Source organism: Puntigrus tetrazona, chromosome 10 (assembly GCF_018831695.1).
Source record: "Puntigrus tetrazona isolate hp1 chromosome 10, ASM1883169v1, whole genome shotgun sequence".
NCBI classification, from domain to species: Eukaryota; Metazoa; Chordata; class Actinopteri; order Cypriniformes; family Cyprinidae; genus Puntigrus; species Puntigrus tetrazona.
In genome coordinates this window covers 5,413,529-5,426,924 of record NC_056708.1, presented here as the reverse complement: position 1 = coordinate 5,426,924, position 13,396 = coordinate 5,413,529, and the positions used below count along the sequence as shown (strand labels likewise).

At 33.0% G+C, this 13,396-nt stretch overlaps 1 protein-coding gene across 3 annotated transcripts in view; it reads right to left on the bottom strand.

The window, feature by feature from the left end:
• kcnn2 (potassium calcium-activated channel subfamily N member 2) overlaps nucleotides 1-13,396 on the bottom strand; it is a 34,754-nt gene that overhangs the window by 19,512 nt on the left and 1,846 nt on the right. For all 3 annotated transcript variants that reach the window (XM_043250805.1, XM_043250803.1, XM_043250804.1), the window contains exon 2: nucleotides 12,579-12,674. In XM_043250805.1, coding sequence (XP_043106740.1) covers nucleotides 12,579-12,674 — 96 coding nt within the window. The remainder of the gene's footprint in view (nucleotides 1-12,578; nucleotides 12,675-13,396) is intronic.

Sequence of the window (13,396 nt, the reverse complement as noted above, 5' to 3'; positions counted from 1 at the left end):
TAGTTAATCGCTTTAACGGCAAAAAAAAAAAAAAAAATCAAATACAAAATAACTTTTGATTTACATAATGTGGGTGTACTGTGTATATTTATTATTTATTGACAAATAAATATGCACATTCATATATATATATATATATATATATATATATATATATATATATATATATATATATATATATATATATATATATATATATATATATATATATATATATATATATATATATATATATATATATAAAATGTTCTGCTTGTATATTGTTGTACATAAATTATATGAATATAAAAATATAAATATAAATAAATGTGTAAATATTTAATAATAACAATAATAATATACACAGTACGCTTTAACGTATAAGCAAAACATTTTTGGGATGCGTTTAATCATTTGACTGCACTAAAATAAATCAATAAATGGATAAATAAATAAGTAAAGAATAAAACAGAAATAGATTCAGTCTTATTTTATAAATGATAACTTACTGTACAATAAATATAAAATAAAAAAGTCTTTATATTAGTGTTGTCAAAGGATTAATCGCAATTAATTGCACCCAAACTAATTGCAAGTTTTTGTTGAAGTAATTTTTTATGTATATATTAATGCACAAACATACAGGATATATTTTGAAAATATTTACATGTATACAGTACATTGTACAATTTATCATATATTGTATAAATATTTAATATAAAAGTATACCATATTTTTCTTAAATATATACATGCACGTGTGTGTTTACATGCACATACTAAATATACACACATATATATTGTAAACAAAAAGCTTTATTTTGAATGCGATTAATCCTTTGACGGCACTAATTATACAATAAATTCTTTTCTTAAATAATATAATATTATAATAATATTATCTTAAATAATTCTTAAATAATATTTTTTTAAATAAATAATATTTATTTTGTTGGCTTTGTTCTCCTCACTAACTGTAGCTTCTCTCACGTGCCAGATACAAGCAGGTTTCGCTCCAATTGACCAGCAGGCTCTGGAGCCGCATTGCTTTTTTCTTCTCTTTCTACATAGAAAATCTCCCTTTCCCCTTCTCCCCGATCCCATAAATATTTCCGCCCAGTATGGATCTGGCTTGCTTCATAACAGCACAACCGTTACCGTTCACTTTTTCAGCACCCCGGTTTTCCCTTTCACAGCAGGTATTTCAAATCATTTTTAATTAATTTTCACATTTTTCTCCAGGAAGAAAACACTCAATCAGTGCTGTAACTCTAAGAAACTCTCTCCCTTGATACACTGCTGTAATATAAAAAGCTAAGATTAATATCAGAACCCAAACTATTTACCTCAAATTAATTCAATTTCCATTTATTTCCAGATAAAATAATAAACACTAAACCTTTTCCTGTAAATTCAAAGATTTTTTAAAAGTTTAGATTAGAATACAAATCCAAATTTAGTCTTTCTATTTAAAAATTTGATGTTTAATTTGAGTTCTTTGCTACTGTTTCTTGTTATTGTGAAATGTACAATAATTTTTTTTCATTTACAATTTTTTCTTAATGTTTACCTTTTTCAATTAATTATATTTTTGCTTTAACTTGTTGAAATATAAAATAAAATGTAAATAAAGCATTTCAATTTGAGTTTAAATTAAAAATTTGAAGTTAAAATAAAAAAAAAATAAAAAAGTACTTTGTTTCTTGTTAAAAGTAAAGCAAATGCTTATAAAAATTATACAAGGTTAAAATTATACAATGTTTAGTAAACTTTTGTTTGCATCAACAGAAAGCAACACTGCTCTTGTGATTTCAGAAACAATATCTGTATATAAAATAATTTTAATGAAAGTATTTCAATCCTGCTGAGTGCTTTTCAATTGCTTTCTGTTTCCATAACAACAGCAACCTTTCTGATTGGCTGGGGCCTCTTCAGCATTGTGGGTAGTGTAGTTCTTCAGAAATATGGCCCTATGATTTCCGCAATGCAGGAACCACGGACTGACTAGCGAAATCCACAAATTCACATTTTTGGATAGATACAAAAAAACGTATATGAGTACACTTAATAAAAACACGATATGGATTATAGATACTATTTAAATATGAATTCTATATGTTCTGCATGTCTAAATATGGCACAGATGCATGGTTACATATACACATACAGAAGTGTCACATTAATGTATGAGTACATGAACACATAAATGTAATCTCTAGAACTGCTCTGAGAGTCAATTTATAAGCATTTTATTGATTCTTTGAGTAAGTCTATCATAAAAAAAACTTAAAACTGTCAGTTAAACCTGAAGTAACATGACAAAAATAATATGTAATGTAATTACAGGACTACTAATAATAATTTAATTAATTAAACCTTGTTTTTAAAGGAACGCTGAGTAAGGAAAAAAATTAAATAGACTTTATGGATGCTTTTTGTTTATTAATATTTAATGAAATCATTAAATTGGTCAAATTTGTAAAATTAAGTAAATTTTTTTGTACAGAATTTGAAAAAAAAAATGAAATATGTAAATATGTAGCGATTTTGTTACAATTTTAATAAATTGGTGTTTAGCATGGCAAGCTTCATGATTTTAATTCATTAGACATTAATTAATAAATAATTAATGAGTGGTACAATTTAAATGGGCAAATTGGAATTTCCTAGGGCCCAACACAAGGAATTGTAAAAAATGAAACTGAAATCACGCTGATTTTGGTACAGTAGCTTCATCTTGCAACATGAAAGGTTATAAGTTACCGATGAAAATGGACTTCTCTGTAGAGATAATGAATGGGATTTAACCTCGGGAAGCGTCGGATCTTTTCCCTCCCTAACGATCAGCTTCTTCCTGCGCTCTCGATCACCTCGAGGTACCGACAGCCGACGTCGGCGTGAGATATTTCACTAGAGCGGTGCAGTCAGCACAATTCAGAGGCTTCTGCTGACAGACTTCATCCAACCAGACTGTGGCTATCTGATACGAGAAAAGGTGCAAACGATAAACCCCTGATCCAATATGTGCAAACGGCTTTCCTGCCTTCTTACAGCACCGGGCTATTTCACGAGTAATGGGTTTATGTGGCGCATAACCGAATTATTCTTTAATATGACTCTTGCTCGAGGCTTTGAGATGCTGCTTCGGCGCTGTCCTGTGGTTTTCCCCTCATGTAGTAGCACACGTACAAAACCTCGACGTTTGGGTGGTTTAATAGCATTTATGGTCACTTATTTAGTCTCCTGGATCTACGGTATCTGGATCACGGGGCAGATGTTTGAATAAATCGAATGATGTGAACCTGGCAGAGGCTACACGTAAAATTTGCAACTGTTGTAATATAAACTGACAGGCTCCCAAATAACCTTGATTTAGACTGAATTCCTGATCTCTGAATTCATCATTAAGAAAAACCGCTCCACTTCTGGAGGCAAGTGAGATTAATAACCCAGAGTCAGTGATAATGCATTAAAACATTAAGTAAATCTGAGTGCTGCTTGACAGTACCAAAACATGTTGAAGCTAATGGATTTTGAAAAGTTGTTAGCGCACTGTTACGCTGTTGCTATCGTAGATGTTTACGTAGATGCCATATTCGAAGGTGCTATAGACATGTCGACGCGTCAACCTTGAAACGGTCAACGTGTAGTTACTCAAAGGAAAAATCAATGAGTTTTCCAAGAACTCCTGTAGAACCAGACTAAACCGTTCTGTGGTTTTATGTTCAAAACCAAATACTGTATATAATAATTTACTCGCATGAAATGTACTGTAATAATTGCTTATTTGCATAATTGCTCGTATTTATTTTGCCAAATTTTTGCACTAATATGGTAATATATAAAATAAAAGAGCGATATTTACCTAAATAGGATATTTTAATATTAGAAAAAAAAAATATTAAATATTCCTGTCTTTGTAATCTTAGGTTTTAGCATAAAGGTCAAGTGATTATTTTTTTATTATTGATACACCTTTACAGCATTTTATACAATTAAATGGATTTGCTAAAATAAAGATTAATTAAAAAATGCATAAAAATACATACATTTTGTGATATTGAATATCATAAAAATACAGATATATACTGGGACTGAAAATCTTTGAATTTAAATGTATATTTCCATTTTAAATTTGGTTTTTATAGCAAAAACAGATTTATTTACAGCACATCAATCAATTTAAACTGTCCGATTCAATCAATTTATCACCGCAGAACTCAACTAAACTCAATGATTTGCTTATGTTGTCACTGATTGTATTAAAATGTATAACAAATATTATATTTTTGTCATATTAGTTCATGAAGGGCCTTAATGGGAAAAAATAAAACTCTTTATTAATGAAAAACATTTACAGTTTAACGCAATTTTTTTTACACTAAATATACTAAATGCACTTGGTGAGGGTTTACGTCACTTAATTTTATAATCATTTTGTAGCAAATGGATAACTATTGAGATGCTAATTATCATAAGAATATTGATAGAAAATATCTATTTTGCAAAGCATTATAATGAACAACATTAATTGATGGTAATAGTAATGCTCGCTTTAAAATTTTCACTAAAATTAATGACAAAGAAATCTAGTCGAATGGACTGTTACTTAAAAAAAAAATTCTGAGCACTAAAATTCTGTATTAATTTTAAGGTATGACAAGTATTATTTTTTCCCCATAATTATATTTATATATATATATATATATATATATATATATATATATATATATATATAAAATATAAATATAAATATAATTAAATGTCATTCTTCATTATTCAACTACATTTTTAAAAGTATTTTACTTTTTTTTACATTAAAAACATTCAAAGTAATTCATTATAAGTAAGGAAACACACAGGCTCACCGAAATATTGAGTTATTTTGCCCAAGCTTACTTGAGCAATAATAATTAACGGTAACAGTAATGATTTCTTTAGCCACCGACGCTATAAATCTCGATATCATTCGGACAGAACATAAATCCTTCATGCCTCAAAGCTTACAGAGGTTTTTTTTTTTTTTTTTTAGCCAAAAGACTGTAACGACAAAATAAATATTTTCATTTTAGACTTTTGTAGTACCGCCTACACATGTTAGTCACATGAATCACACAGCCTCAAAATACGACACTAATCCCTTATATTCATGCGACGCACATGCCATAAAAAAAAAAAAAAAAAAACACACTCCTACATCGTATCCTAATTCGAACCCAGCAAAAAACACATCAAAAACCCTGGATTCGACCAGAAATAAAATCAGGCCTCGCAGGTCTAATCACGTTTGGACGTTCCCGTCTGCACCGGCTCACGACAGAAATCGTAAGACCAGAAGAAAGGGAGATTTTAGACCAGATAAGACACATCAAGTGTCCTAAAAGGCCTGACAATTGCCAGAGATGCTGTAACATTAACCAGCCTGTCTGTTAGTTTAGGCTGTTGTTCGACTTTCCGTGCGAGTGTAACTTAGACAGCGAAACACAAGCTGCCTTTCCGAATGGTGACAGACGCTATCTTACTCAAAGCTTAGCAACAACAACAACCGGCAACAAACCACACAGCCTGCACAAAGGATGATAAGCGCGAAGCTTTCATTTTGTTTATATGAGGAAAACATGTCACGAAGCCACCGCTTTCAACTTACTAGCTTCAAAACGGAGCAATTAAACATTTAAAATGGGTTATGTAAGGAAACCTACTTGGTAGGTAAAACCAATTATGGTAATGGACGGCCTGCAATACAATACTCAAGGGTGCTTCACCTTCAAGCATCCAATATTCCTGCCTTGTGCTTGAGCAGGTAGTTATGGAAAAATGCTGAATTTGACAACAGAGGGGAAGGTGCACGTGTAATGGCCTGGTTACGACAGCTAAGGGTCGTACCTGATAACCTCAACAGGTCCGAGAGCGGAACTGCGCCGACTCGTTCGACCAAGACGAGGCAGATGTGCAAAATAAAGATCAAAATCATTCAAAAAATAATCACTGGGCGAAAAGAATCTCTAATTGTGAATTAGCTCTCTTCTGCAAAAGCGTTTAAATGAGTTTTGCAATCGTTGCTAAAAACAAATTAGGTAACGTTTTGTCAAATTGTTTATTTTTTTTATAAATTTTTATAAAATTTTATAAAAGATTTTTTAAATCTTTGAATTTGAACTTAACATATATTATATTGTATGTTATATATATATATATATATATATATATATATATATATATATATATATATATATTGTATAATATATTATACATATTTTCATTTTGTATTCTTATTCATTTGTATAAAACCGTTCAAAATATCCATTTTAAATCAGTAGATCATTTCAAAACTCAACTCAGTGATTTTTAATATAACTTACCTTTCTATAGTACCTTATTTTTTTGACAATTTTATAGAAAATTAAGAGTTGGTGAGTTTGATTAATTTACACATTCGAACTCCTAGAAAATTCGATTCGATTTACACGTTTACTTAAAATATTAATTGATGCATTTATCAAATACCGTAAGTGTTCCATTAAATAAAATTCAAGTAAATATCGCGTACAGGAAACAACTAAAAATGGTTAAACGCAGTTCTTGTATTTGTTTACTTAAAAACATGGCCTTATTTGTAACTATTTTAAATGATATTTTCTTTAAATCCGTCTTTTGAGCAATACATGACAATTATTTAAAGAAATTTAGAAATGTTCCGTTTAAAATGATAACGCTTTAGAATTTTCTATGGATAAATGACAGTATAGCTTAACTTAAATGTCGAAAAATGAACATTAGACCTGGGTTGGTTGAAGATTTTTCACTCATCGATATTCATCATTTTTCTCCCAAGTCTTTTAACGTCACAGCTACGTTCGGTGCATGTAAATTGCTATATCAAAGAGTGCAGGTATATTTGCAGTAGTGGCTCCATCACCCCCCGGCCTCGTCTAATACAGTCCTATGAGATACAGCGCTCAGCTCGAATGATGGATGCAAGGCTGACTTTGGCGGAGCATGTGGATTAATGAAAACCGCAATAAAAAACGGTCTAAACTGATCGGCGCGACACAAGGTCGATGGCTCTTCTGAAGCAGCCACGCTCCGCTGTTGCTCTACCAGACCTGGACTCTGTTAAAACGCCGCGACGACGCGGTAATCTATCAAACACGTGTCTGCACGGGGGGCTCGCTGCTTTCGCTCCCGTTTTCGCCTCGCGTTGCCTCGACAAGGGCGCGGACAAAAGGTCGTCTGCCTTTGTGCTCTTCGTCTGTCTAGTAAGCAGCAGGGGTTGGTTACTGGTTTCAGAAGAGCTCAATATAACTAATGGAGCATGGCTCAATATTTAATCTGTGTAATGTAGAGAATGGGAACATATATCTTGTCGCTAAGAAAAGAAATCGCTCAATCTCATTAGAGAATTAGGTAGAGAGGTTCAGCCCAATTACAAATTAATGCAATGGTTAATTTATGATATCAAAGTGGGTCCTAAGAGGCCACTTTGCTAAGTAAATCCTCAGTTGTAGGTTGCTTTCAGCTTTCAAGTTTCTTTGAAGGAGGACCCCGCACGCTTTCAGAGTTCGCATTTGTGTAATTGAACGCGGCCAGAAAAGGATGACAGCTGTTGTATAATTAAGTTAACTGTAACCTAATTTAACTCCTTTATAGCCGTTTAAATTAAACATACGCGACCTTAAATGAGCAAACATAAAAGCCACCGTATTCATATGAAATTGAATTCGTTTAATTTTGAAAACATCGATACTGTAACTTATCTCAGCGAAAAGCGGGCCACTTTACATTTTTCTCTAGCTATATAGATGTAAAATGAATTCAATTCAACTCAACTCAACATTAATTATTAATTGTAGAGTTATTCTATCTTTTTATAGCTAGTTATACCTATTCGTCTGCTAAAACATTATGCAGAATAGTAGTTGAAATGTAACATTTTGTATTAATTTAATTATTAAAAATGGTTCTTTGTGAAATTATAATAACTTTGAACTTTGACACTGGACTAAATCACAGTGTAGACGCTCTAGAAATTCAATTTAATCAATTACTGTTGTTGATCCCATTCCTAACAATAAAACATTACGGAGAATAATGTTTAAACCAAAGCCACAATTTTTTTGCACTACGTTTTTTTTGTCAATGTCAATTTAAAAATATCTGAAATTATGTAAAATTCATTTTGTAATGTTTTGCCTTAAATTACAACACCTCAGAATTTTCTAAAAGCTAAATTACAATATAAATGCTGTAAAAAAAGAAATCGTTTACATTTTAAATATCATTTGTTACGAATTGTAGATCCAACTCCTGCTAAAAAACATTGCGAAAAATAGTAGCGGCATGTTTTGATAAATCAGACAAGAGTGGATCATTTTTCATATTTAAAATTAGACATTTTTTATATAATGCTCTGTCTAAAATTACAGCGCCTTAGCATTTTACAGCACCTGAGCTAAATTACAATACAGACGCTCCGGTTATTTAAAGTTAGATTAAGCTAAATTAAATATTCAATTAAATATAAAGCCAAACAGATATTTCAGATCAACTTTATTTAAATGAACATCTTTACTTTAATCTTATAATCTCTATACTGTAATCCAGCTCAGTGAAAATTCAAGGGTCAGTGCTGAAGGATGGATACGTGACACTCGGCAGTCGTCTCAGGTAGAGTTAGTTGTCACAGAAAAAGGCAGTGCACATCCTCTATAGTGCATCGACGCTGCTCACGTGCTCTCATCACCTGACACTGCCCTATACATGCACTAACGTGACGTCATTTTAGGCATCCCGCGATACAGGCGATTTGAGGTTCAACTGAAGCTAACCATCATATTTCATTGATAAACCCCTGATAAAATGAAGGTCACTGATAAAAAATAGAAAAAGTATCAATATGGTGATGATGTGCATGTATTTGTAATGCGCCGAGCCCTCGCCTGGTCCCTGCAGAGACACATTTCTCTGGTAAAGCATTCCCATGATTGATGTCCCTCAGAGACCTGTGGGCCCTAAATATTACAGAGAGCGCAACTGGCTCATGAATACACGCCGTTATAATTCAACAGTGTGAAAAGTAATAAAACTGCTCAGGCATTTATGGTTGCAGCGCCAGAGCTCTTAATGGTTTTTTTTTTGCATATTTGCATGCATATTACAAAACAGTGATGTTGTTTCATGTGCATGCAGTTCAAACACGCCCATGTATGTTTCCATGTACTGTCATGATTTTATGTTGCAATCTGATTGAATTTTCGAAAAACATCTGAACAACGACAACAACAACTTCATGTACGCGGAGCAGAAACATTATTGTATTAAAGGGAGAGCACACCCAAAAATGAACTTTTGTCATAACCGATGTTGTTTCAGATCCATAGTTTGCATTCGAGATAAAGTTTTAGGGACTGAAACTTATGGGCTTGGTGTTGCTGGCGACACGTATTACTTTTGAGGAGACTTTTGTGGAGTTTGGCGCAAGCTGGCTCTGTAAATCATTATGTGAATTCGCTGTATGGAAAAGAGCAGCTTGGACATTCTATCAAACGTCTTTTTTTGTTTTAAAGAAAATTTCTAATCGTGGGGACAGAACATAATAATTTTACAGATAAAGTGCATTAAGGTGATTTTTATTAAATTTTTCGGTCCAACTTCATATCAAATGGCCTCATGTACTATCATTTAAATGAATCACTTGATACCATGCACTTGTGTAAATGTTTTTACATTGTATACATATTTTAAAAAAAATCCTGCATGTAATAGTTATAACTGCACTGTTGACCCATCCCTTACAACTTAACCCACCCTTTAACCTACCCATACCACCAGACCTTACCAGTATCCCACCTCAGTATGCAATATGACCACAGTAACTACTTAGTACATAGTAGTTAAGACCACTTACTACATTTATTGTTTAATTAAAACTTAGATGTGTCATTTTAATTTTAACAGTACTGATTTTAATTATTTTATCATTTCCCAAGGACTGCAAATCACAATTTTAAAACTGAACATTTCTGACCACTGAAAGAACGAATATGACAGAGAGAGGCAGAAGTGGCATAAATCAATAAATCTTTGATGCTGCATTTCTCCGGCTCTTAAGAGTGATATTAAATAGCGACAGAATTTTCATTTCTGTGGCATTTTTCTTTTTTTAAACACTGAGATACAAGAACCAGTCTAGTGAGTTGAAAGGGTCCGCTTTCTACGGCCTCCTCCTTTTGCATCATTGCGGCAAAGGTCATCAGCCACAAGAATGTTTCGTATTTAAGGTTGATTGTCTGGTTTTGTTATCATCAGATTGCACGGCTTCCCGTCCCATCACCTAATTGCCTTCACTTCAACGGCCACAAAGAGGAAATCTCAACATGACTCTTTGACATCTCAGTTGGACGGCTGTTCTTCACCTGTGGTCTTGGCAAGTACCTTGGCAAGCACAAAGTTTCTTCCATCCCTGCTGAAGGTCAACTTTTTTCGTCTTCGCGCTTTGTCTGCCAGTGCATCAAAACCCCTGGAGTCATACCAGATCACAATGCAGAAACCACCTGATAGAGCAAGTTCTCAAGTCAAATTTAAGAATGATTCATAATTCATCTGCAGCTGCCTTCTGCAGCTTTAGCCTTTTTTCTGCGACATTATGGCAAATGACTCGCTACTGCTTTGATTTACTGAAATGCAACATTTTGCAAGAACTCACTCAAGATGTTTTGAAGAATATCATTGCTGCTCTTTTCCAAATCAAGTAAATAGGCATGGATGATGTGAGAAGAGCCAATAAAGCACCACGAAAGTAGCCTATGTGACTTTTTAGACAGGCGACTAAAAAAAACCAAACAAACTAATCTTATTTCCTCCTCACTCTGACCATACACACTATTAACTAATAACACTGTGTCTGTTCTGCCAAAAGCACTACGATCTTGTTGGCACTATGTACTTACTGGCAGTACAAGCTTATTGGCGCTCCTTGGCCTTATCTAAGTGCTTGATTTATATATTTTGCTATTAACGCAAGTATTCGTCAAACCCAGAATATCCACTTTGGTATGATAGCTTCAGCCAAGAAAACAAATTTTCTCATTAGCCGGTCCCTTGATTTTGCCTACAGCTGTCCAAAGCAATGCCTTTAACCTTTGACAAGGTGCATAAATCGGATTTTTTCATTCGGTCAATACATCAATGGCCAAAACAGTACATTGGGTCAAGAAAAAGTGTTTTTGTTAAATTACACTGGTGTGTAAAATATGCAAACATTTTGTTTTGTTTTAAGTAAAAAAAATAAATGAATAAAATTGCTGCCATGAAATTCAAAACCCAGGTTGATTCAAAAACCCAAACCTGATTGCTGAAATGCATTCAAATCAATGTGAAACTGACATGTCCCTCTGTGATTAAATCCATTGGACTAATCTTTCCATCCCACAAGAAATTAACAGTGGTATTTCCCTACTGGACAAGCCTTCATAATATGCCTTTCTGATTCAACTTGAATGAGATATTTGTGCCTATTTGCAAGTTAAATGAAAAAAAAAGATAAATTATTTTACAGGGTTCCCACATTTTTAACAACTGGATTAGAATTTGGGTAATCATTTTATATATAATGCGCATAACAAAGGTTTTCGATAAATTACCATTTCATTTTATTACTTCGCTTTTTTATTAGTTCATTTGCTTATTAATTTAATAAGGCCTATAAATCACAAAATCACGTAATGTGCTGGTTTTCCACGAACCCTGAAAAAGTGAATACGAAAAAGAAAGAAGTGGAATAAATCAAATAAATCTTTGATGCTACATTTCTCTGGCTGCAGAGTATTTTAAGAAACGTCGAGAAGACCGTTGAGAAATTTACAGGATTTCATCCTCGCCGACAACATCTAAAAGTCTTAATCTTTTTTGTCAATGCATTACAATGGAGATATGGATGCTGATATCTATAAAATTCACCAGTAATACACTAATACAACAATTTACTGATGCAAGGTCATAAGACTGAGTGCTTTCCAAGTACTAAAACCATCGAGTCAAGTTCTTTCTCTCAACAAATATGGGCAGAAACGGCCTTAAGTGCAGATTTGGACACTCACTAATACCAATATGGAGACGTTGTACAGAAAGCCTCCATACTTGATCTATAAACTACATGGCTGTTGAGAAAGCACACGTGCAAGTCCATAGTTAACGCAGTTAAATGGACTACGAATCTTAGGTTATGCTCTAGCAAGATTTCCGTAATGATTTCAAGAAGATTAATAAGTACTTAAAAATGTCAATTCAACCTGGCCTTATCTATCCAACTAGCTAATAAACTGTGAACGGCCACTTTTAAACAAGGTCAACGAGTCACTGACAGGATTTCATGGCATGATTCGATTAAGCCGTTGAGAAACTGAGAGGATGCGGTGCTATTGAAGATAATCCGATTGTAATTCTATGGTAATGGGTATCATTTCAAGCGCAATGTGTTGAGCATTAGTCTGGAGGAGAGAATGTGTTAAAAACGGCAGGACCCAAAAAGCACCAAAATTAACATGACAGGGGAGTGAAAACACAGTAAACAGCTCTTACTTATTTTTTTAAAAGAGTTACCTGGATTTCCCTGGCATGATATATGATAATCAGCCCAAGAAGAATGATTGTAGAAAGGCTTATCAGGCATTTTAGGGCTAAAGAATACAGTGACTCCTGAAAAAAAAAATCAAACAGAAGGAAAGGTCAAATTCAACTCATTTGGATTAGCTGGTTTAAACATACGCTACAATTGCATATTGATTAAACCTGTAAAAATATCATTGCAACAAGTTTTTTTAATGATTTCAAGACTTTTGTAAGTTACGCCTTTCTGAAAATACCAAAACATGAGCACTGATGCAATCACATTACATAATTTAACTAAAAATTGACTTTAACCTTCCATGTGGCGACACATTTTCCTTCATTTTCAACACACTGCATTGACAAAACAATAACATGTCATTTTTAAAACACACTATGATTGATTTTCTTGGGGTTACCGTTACAGGGGAGACACGTGTGGGGAGGTGTTCCTCGGATTGCCCGATTAAAGTCATTTGGACACAGACAAATAGCTTTTTTGTTCAAGCATCTAACATAATTTAACAATAAATTGAGAAGATACGAATGCTGTCATTTGGATTCCCTGTGGTAAATTGAATTGCAGTAATGCATACCCCCTTTGAGACTTTTATAGATAGAGGCATCAATTATATTACTGTAATTACATAATTATTTTAAAGTGCTTATAGGAATAAAAAAATGCATTTTTACACTAAATAACCCAATTAGAAATCATTTTTTCCAGTAATGTTCCACAGAAACTCAAAGAAGAGCACACAAGTGACAATAAAAAATTAATGACCGGCTAGAAATATTCCAGCAAAAGTTAT